The 8,762-nt window shown below is 37.0% G+C and overlaps 1 protein-coding gene across 2 annotated transcripts; it reads right to left on the bottom strand.

Moving 5' to 3' along the window:
- Nucleotides 1-1,476: 1,476 nt before the first annotated feature.
- On the bottom strand, nucleotides 1,477-7,414 carry LOC129295851 (F-box/kelch-repeat protein SKIP6-like). 2 transcript variants are annotated; one of them, XM_054934440.1, is made up of 2 exons: nucleotides 6,179-7,413; nucleotides 1,477-1,750 (listed from the first exon to the last, which is right to left on the bottom strand). In XM_054934440.1, exon 1 carries the CDS (start codon nucleotides 7,298-7,300, stop codon nucleotides 6,209-6,211), a length of 1,092 nt encoding a protein of 363 aa, XP_054790415.1. In that variant the 5' UTR covers nucleotides 7,301-7,413; the 3' UTR covers nucleotides 1,477-1,750; nucleotides 6,179-6,208. The 2 variants fall into 2 exon arrangements, with proteins under 2 accessions (XP_054790415.1, XP_054790416.1); XM_054934441.1 differs by lacking the exon at nucleotides 1,477-1,750 and adding an exon at nucleotides 1,919-2,838 and having other exon boundaries at nucleotides 6,179-7,414.
- Between the last annotated feature and the right edge of the window lie 1,348 nt (nucleotides 7,415-8,762).

Genomic DNA, 8,762 nt, shown 5'->3' on the forward strand with positions numbered 1-8,762 from the left:
ATTTTCATCCCCTACTGTCATGCATGCAAATAATATAATAATGATAATCAAGCATCGATTTTATTCCCCTAAAATAGTAGCAGCATTTTTGGAAGTTGTAAAATACCGGGGTGACAAATAAATCAAATCCTTTGTTGACTCTTTCATTTAAAGAGAAATGTGACCAAAAAAAAAAGTTCAATCTAAGGACAAATATGTTCCGAAACTCTTTCATTCAAAGACGAAAGTGGGAGGAGAAAGATAAACCGGGACGCAAACCAGCAAGGGAGAAGCCAGGCGGTCAGAATCTCTTTTGGTTCAATTTATGTATTTGAAAGATGCAATACAACACAATGAAATGCAATGCAATCTTAATATTATTTTGGAATGGAGAGATGTTAATGAAGCACAATAAAATTTATAGAAAGAGATATGAATGAATATTACCACCATTTGGGTAATGATGTGTAACAGTAAATATCATATATGGCAAGGTTAGGTGTGAAAATAGGTTAGGCTGAACTAAACTTTAATTAAATAGGTTTCACCCTGTATGGTAAATTAAAGACTTGAAGCTTGTACAAGTTTTTTTTATGATTCAAACATAAATATGCTTAAACCTATTCTAACCTGCAAGCCTATTTGAAAGCATGCTTAAATATAAAACCTTTTAAATAAATTCACATTTTAATTTTAAAACGTTTTAAATATATAAGGCTATTATAATAAACAATATATAATTTAATTTATCAATTATAATATATAAAAATTGAAAGGACTTACTATCTACGATATAATATAACAATGAAGTACCAATATTAAAATTAATATATAAGTCAAATATAATTGAATTATAACTAAAAGTAGTGAAAAAAAATTGATTAAAAATCATAAAATGAAACTAATGTATTTGTGATATAATACATAATATATATACATATATATATAAATTGGCCTGTTAGGCTCGTAAATTAAACCTTGAAAAAATAGTTAAATAGGCTTAATTAAAGCCTGAATTTGACTTAAGCCTATTTAATAAGTAGGCTAGGCTAAGCCTAAAATAAACCAGACTGCAAACTCCTATTAAAGACCTAACTTATTCCCACCTTTAGGCAAGGCAATATGAATTATCATTGCTTATGACATTAAACCAAACCGACAGTGCAACGAAAGGCATAGATTGCAAACTTGGACCCTTAATTTGGATGGGAAGAAACATGGGAGGACTGGAAGAAAAAAAGTTTTTAAAATATTATTTATGAAAATTTTCCTTATTAAATTTATCTCTTCCCAATTTTCTTTACAATTTCCCCTCCATTCAAATCAAGCAAGAGAGTGCTGAAAAGAAGCGCCCAGCCACTTCCAACACCACACAACACAGCAGTAGCTTTTTTCTTCTAGCCATCAGAAAAGAGTAGAGCAATTGATCAAACTAAGATTCGATTAGAATATTATTATCTATCATTTGGACATCACTGTCCACAGCAACACCATAAATATTTTTTAATTGACTCATTTAACATTGGCAAATTTCATTTATCATGGAAATTGGGAAAACAGCACGCTGTATTGGTCAATCATTTAGCAGCATTTATTTAATATAAACCGCTGTACATGCAACGAGCTAGAATAAATTAACAGAATGCAGAGCAACACGTAATGCCATCTATATACAAATCTAAGCTCGAGAAAGGAACGATGACAAAGCGATTCTATAAAATTGCAAAGATGCGATGCTATCAAGAAAGATCTGCCATGTCACTTCCTCACCCTGCAATCAAGGAAATTTTTCAGTGCAATGAAGCAAAGATCAATCTAGGCCAAATAAGAATCAATCCCCACTTACAATACTAAGTCATTGATTCATGCTGCAGAGAATATATCAGAGTCCAGAAGACATTACACATTGCAAACAATAAATGGAGTCAAAATTTTATCAAATAAATATATAACTAAATGGGGACAAAACCTTTTTACCAAGATGACGTTATTTATACACGTTCAAGACAAAATAAATTACAGTCCAGCAGTGAGAAAAGCATTATGACTCATGACTGAAAATGACCCTATACTCAAGTCTTCATTGTGCTAAGCACATTCGCTCATCGTCATTCCTCCAAAAGACAGGCCACAGAATACACAAGAGTAGTTATATCCAATGAACAACGAAGAGGCACTCTGTGCCTTCGGGGTTCACTATCACTGCTATCAATGCTTTAAACTACAAGGGCAGAAGCTCAAAAGCTGGCATAAAAAAAGTGGAGACAATCAACTATTCCACTTGATTATTGATATTGACCACATGTATGACCTCTTAACCATTTAACTGAAAACAAAAGCAAGAGTTGCTGCTTCTCTGCTGCGCAGCAAGATTAGAAGATTGGAATTAAACAGAAAACGAAAAGGAAAAAAGAAGCCCCCTTCTGAGTCACAAGCTTAGAGGGACGGAGCAGGCATGAAAACAAGACTCCATGGAGCTCCAGCCATTAGTCAATAAAACACTAGAGATATACTTATTTTAGTATGTTGTTTTAAGTTTGATAATACATGTTTATACAATATATGATGTATGTTGTTTTAAGTATGATAATATAAGTTGATACACTAAATTATGATTTGGAGAGTGATATGGGATTGTCCTACATATGAGAAGTTAAAACTATTCATTGGCTTCCTGCCAAAAACCGAGCGCAAAAGCTTCCCAGATGGGGTTCAAGTGGATGATCTCTGCTCAGGTGGTTGTGAATCCCATGAAAAAATGATGCATATCCTCCGAGATTACAGCAAGAGAAGTCTAGTGTGACCTTGTCAAACATACTTATGATGCCTTTTCCTCCCACGATCAGCAGAACGGGATCCCTATGAAATGCAAGGAAGGAAGCCATAAGAAGGAGAGCTAGTAGGCTGGAGTGGAAAAAAAGTATTCGCTCAAGACTGTTGGAACCTTTTGTCAGAATGATGCAATAAAGTTTCCGACACAGTAAGGAGCAACTAAGCTATAGATGCACCCAGACTGAAGCGAAGAAAATGCACAGAACTGGTAAACAAGTCTGAGATCAAGAATTGGGACCCCCAATGCTAGTTTTGAATTTATGTTGATGAATCAGTTGATGCCGAAAGGGAAGCTACTGGAAGAGGGATGATGCAGGACCACTAAAGGCTATTGGCTATTGCAAGAGGACATAAAATTGGCAGGAATATTGGCAGAATTCTGGCATTAAGAAACTAGTGTTCTACAGTTGATTTGGTGGAAGCAATCTCACACTGATAACCAGAGACTGAAGCAAGTACCACCGTCTGGTGAATACCATTAAGGAAGCTCAAGGTCTGCTCACGTGCAACTAGATAGTCATCCTGGACCATGTTTATAGGGAATCTAATGCTTTGTCCTCATTGCCTTGATCACTAAGCTGTAGATTCTTGGTGCAGGACAGTCTTATTTTTGGATCCTGCTCTTTCTGCTCTAGTCCCCTAGTATGGTTAGTATGATAGCCTTTGGTTTTTTATATATATGCATAGACTACATTGTACAAGTTAGGTTATATTTGGTACGCATGAAATGAGCTTATTGAAATTTTGCATAATAATTATAAAATAACCTAGAAGTAAATGTATGCAACTCCCTAATAAAAATATTTTTTTTTTAAAAAAAAAAGGAGGGAGGGTGGGAGTTTATAGGAATAAACCAAGACACATAGGCTTTACCTATATCCTTTTGGCACAAACCAACTCTATTCGTAAAAATGTTCATAAATCGGGGTGAATATTAATTTAGGTTGATTCATGGCCCCAAAGTTTGGCATCAGATTGGACTAGATTAGTTTTACAGAATAGTTAGGCCACTTTTTAGGATAATAACTATTTCATAAAAATCAGAAACATCTTCCTGTCTTTTTCAGCAGAGTTCAAAGTATGAGCCATACTTTTATATATATGTATATATATTGATGATGATTGATATATGGATTAAAAATGGCTTTCTAAAAATAAAAATAAGATCAGGTCCGGCAAGACCTGATTGGACAACATGTGCAATCTTCATATGCTTATTTTTGGGCCCAACCCAAACTAATATGATCAATTTTAAAATATTGCTGATAAAATCAGCTGAGCAATTGATTTCTCAGCTTCAACTTTCAATCATAGCATCATAGGATACATATAGAGGGAGATATAGGGTTTGTACAATCAAACAGAATCTGGAATTTAAATTCTAGATATCAGATCACATCAAATATGATTCTAATCTCCTACATTAAATGAAAGATACTAAGAAGATAAAAGGGTTAAGGTGCAAGTCTCCCCCAAAGTATCACAAGGTGCATCCTTAACCCTTAAAAAGTACAATGTCCCCCCTAATCTTTTAAAAACAGAGCAATGCCATCTAATTTTAACATATCAAAATGTTTGACTGTTAGTTTTGTCTTGATCAATCAATCCATTTCAAAGCTGCAACATCGAGCAAGAGCTTCTCCTCGCACCATCTAATGCACCTCCAATAGGCACTATTCTGTAATCCATGATAGCTAATAAACCATTCAAGCTTTAAAAGGTGAAGATTCAAAGCCTCCACACAAGGCCTCAAGGTTCTCCTTTCACCCCAACCTCCTACTATTCATATGTAGGACGGTTCAATCTGTCACAATTGTTGATTAATTTGATATTTTGGATTCCAAGGCTTAATTGTTTTACTTAAAATGGAATTTTATATGCAATGGAGAAGCACAAAAGGAAGATGTGAGAGATTCTCTAGCGAATTTGACCTACAATACATCAATGGCAAGAGGATAGAAGATGGAGGTTAGCTAAGAGTCAAACACGGGGGAGAGAGTGAAGGACAAGAAGAGAGAAGTTGTGGGCGAGGCCAAAGAATAAGAGCTAGGAGTTGGAGAGAGCTAAAGTGTAAGCGGAGGTGACATATGATGACAACAAACCAACAGATCTGGATCTCTCTCAAAGATATTGCCGGAGAAGACCCTATCTCCACACCCCACATATATGGATCTCAAAACATTGTGTTTGAAGGAAGAAGCAGACGTTTGCCTGCAATTATAAGCTGCGTCATCTTCCACAAAAATCTTAATCTTTCTTCCTCCCTAAGACAAATGCACTTGCCGTTCTGCTTTCCAGCAAGGTTCAGTAATTAATTGCATTAACCAAAGCTTATTTTTAGTGAGCTTATGTACGCGTATCGGCTTATTGAATGCTACCCATAGTGTTGCTTTTGCTCATCTCCTTCGCTGGATCTTCTTCTGGTGCTTTTGCAGAAGCTGGCTCAGTGCCCATGTTTGGATGCCACACAAGCAGAGTTTAAATCCAGAGTGAAAAAAGGTGAGGTGGATGCCACATTGGCATGACACCTCAGTATAGTCGATCAACAACAGTCAATCATTTTGATGGGGCAACATTGCTCTGTTTCTGAAAGTCAAGGGAACTTTGCACTTTTTAAAAGTTAAGGACAAAAATTGAGCCTCATGTGATATTCGAGAGCAAAATTGCACCTTAACTCAAAATAAAATATTAACAAGTAAATCAGATTAAATGAAACCAATATTGAATTGGCTTGGACCATCAGCACCATCTAACAATCGCCACTGAAAATGTTTATACTGGAGGGCATATTATTCAACAAACAACCACTATATAGACAAGACAATGGAAAATTTGAAATTATATCATGGTACAACGAAAAATTTTGTTTTATCAAATGTATATTGTGCACACCTAAAAAAACAAACAGAGAAGTCAGTATGATTTACTTTTTTAAAACAACAATTCAAGAAAGAAAGGAAAATGGAAAAAAAAAAAAAGGGTAGACGAAACAAGGCATTAAACCATTTCTCACCTACACACAAATTTCAAGACACCATCTGATTGAGAGACATGGATGCTATCTAAATATTGCTTTTCCTCATAACCATTCAAATTTTCTGAGCCTTAATTTCCTTCAACTAGAAATTGAAACTTCTCATCTAACTTCTAACCCACTCCACCACGGAATATAGGTTAGCAATCCTTTTCACATTAAACATCCAAAAAAAAAAACAACTAAGTAGATACGATATCCAATCATAGCCCCTCTTCCCCCCCCCCCTTAAAACAAAGAAGATAATCGAAGGGAAAATATCAATAGAACAAAAGTACAAAACCACGAATAGTTTCGGGAGGAAACAAAGAACTAAATTCAAGGATGTCATACCTCATTACCAAACACAAGCTCATAATCAATTCACAACGGAACTCCTGTACAATACACCATTGACGACCCTTTATTGACTGTGAGAACTTTATCAGACCAAGCAATTTTGCCCCATAATTCATCTTCTTCATTTTTAGTCACCTCAATTCCGGCACACCAAATATGAATTTCTTTCCCAATCTTTTCTTCCCATAGCACATGCAATTTCCCACCAACATCACACATGGTTGCCCCACACAGAAACTTCGGCAAGTCCTTTTTCAAGCCTCTCACATCCTTCCAAAAACCTTTCTTCATATAAAATCCCTTGATATTCCCTAGATAATCGTAGCAATATAAAACATCATTCACCACGCTTGCCCTCCCTTTCCATCCCAGATCAAGCTCAATCCCAACGCTTTCCCAAACCTCATTCCGTGTGTCATACACAACCCCACCGCGATCGGCCATGGCATGAACCTTACCATCCACGACCGCGCACGCATGCATCCATTTCCACCGGAAATCAACAGGACTTGGAACCGGATCCCACTTACCCTTCGCCGGATCGAGTACCTCAGCCCAATTCGTCGATCTGGCCCAAGTATCAGCGACGCAGCCTCCCATGACATAAATCTTCCCATCGACAACGGCCGCGGCTGCGAACTCACGGCCGACGCTCATGCTAGGGCCGGGCTGCCACGTATTAAATCGGCAATCGAGGATCCATACATGCGGGGAAGGGATGTTGTCGATAGAACCGCCGATAACGTAAATATTGTAGCCGATGACTGCATAAGCTGATCCGGCATAAGAGGTGGGCATGGGTGTAATAGGAACGAGGAGGTTTGGGCGTGAAGAACTGAGAGTGTTCCGATGGAGAGAGAACCATAGAAGATGACCATCGGGACCATGAGGGCGCAGAGCCAGGTAAAGAACGTGTTCCCTACATTGAAGCAGAGAACGAACGTTGAAGAAGACGGACGAAGAGAGGAGGGAGCGGAAGGGTTTGGAAACGAGCGACAGGGATAAGTGTTGGGAACGAGGAACGCGAGCCAAGCAGTTCAAAGCGACGTCGTCCGGGAGGGAGGGGATGAGATTCGGCGACGGCTGTTCCGAGTCCGTCGCCGAGGACGACCACATTGTTGACGTCAGGAGTACTGTGTTGGCATCGCACGTGGGTTACGAAACTGAAACTGAAACCGAGAGCAGATACGATTAGGACTCGGGAGTGTGGGACAATGATTCTCTAGTCTTCTCTTCCGCATTTTCCTTTCTTTTCTCAAATTTAATTTCTTATGACATTGTTTTTGGTCAAAAAAAAATTTCTTATGACATTATTACTAAAATATTAAATTATAAAAAATATAAATGATAAAATTCAAACTATCAAAATTTAATATAAACAATTAAAAAATATTATAACAAAATAAAATTCAAATGATTTAATGGTTACAAAATTAAGAATAAGCGGAAAAGATGGAAAGAGAGGAGAGAATCCTTGCCTAATGAATGACAAGAAGTGAGTGAGCCAGTGGGCGATGGTTGGTATCTTTTTTTTTTTTTTGAATTTGTTTATTTGGGCTGGAGTGTCACTAGCCCAATTCATTGAAAGAAGTCATTATTTGTTATGTTATGTTCATGTAATTTTAGATAGCATGTTGATATCAAAAAAAAAAAAAAAATTTGATAGCGTGTTCCGAGCCCCTTGATGTTTTGTTTTTAGGTTGCATGCGTGGTAGAATTTGTTGAGTGCACATTGATATTTAATGTTCTACGAATTTTCTGCTTTGACCTTCTTATGTTCTATTTGGTTTGCCGGAAGCATTTTGATAAAAATGGAATTGAAAAAAAAATAGAATTGAAACTAGAAAAATAAAGAAATTAAATTTAAAAGTAGGTTTGGTGCATGTAATAGAAAAATTGGGTGAAAAAAAATTTTCAAGCATATAAATAAAATTGATTCTAGAATATAAAAGGACGATATTATCCCTGCCACTTTCACCAATACTTCTCCTCCACCCATTGTTCAACACAATGCAAACCCAGATCAACAATATTTAACACAACCCAAGATCAATCAAAATTGTGGAGAATCAAATGACTAGAACTGCGCTCATAATTAACTCACAATGTAAAATGATGTAACAAGAATCAACAAAACCAAATCTAAGGATGTAAAAAAAAAACAAACAAACAAACAAAAGAACACATTGAGTTGACACCCATGGCTTCACTGACCTAAACTAGGTATAAAAAAGATTAGTGAGGGAGCATAAGATTGCCACTCTCCTTAGGCGCAGCAACCAGTTGTCTTCAATTGCTCAATTGCCACATATGTCCACACCATTGAAGATAGGCTTGGCAGCAATGATGTAAAAACCGAACTGGACGGTCCGACCGTCACCCGCTGAACAAAACGGTCCGGTTCAACCAATTAAACAAATCTGACCTTTGACCCTGGTTGACTCGGATTGAACCGGCTGGTTTTGAGAGAACCGGCGTTGACCCGGAAACTGGACCCAGGTCAACCCGGGTCAAAGCCAAAAAAAAGAAATTTAGGCCGAGTTGCTTAGATTCATAATTTCTCTTCTCTAATCACTAA

Source organism: Prosopis cineraria, unplaced genomic scaffold (assembly GCF_029017545.1).
Source record: "Prosopis cineraria cultivar Desert tree isolate PC_DT_omini unplaced genomic scaffold, ASM2901754v1 PC202, whole genome shotgun sequence".
NCBI classification, from domain to species: domain Eukaryota; kingdom Viridiplantae; phylum Streptophyta; class Magnoliopsida; order Fabales; family Fabaceae; genus Prosopis; species Prosopis cineraria.

Coding starts and splice junctions, on each gene's coding strand:
- LOC129295851 (XM_054934440.1), bottom strand. CDS start 7,300: ATGTGGTCGTCCTCGGCGACGGACTCGGAACAGCCGTCGCCGAATCTC.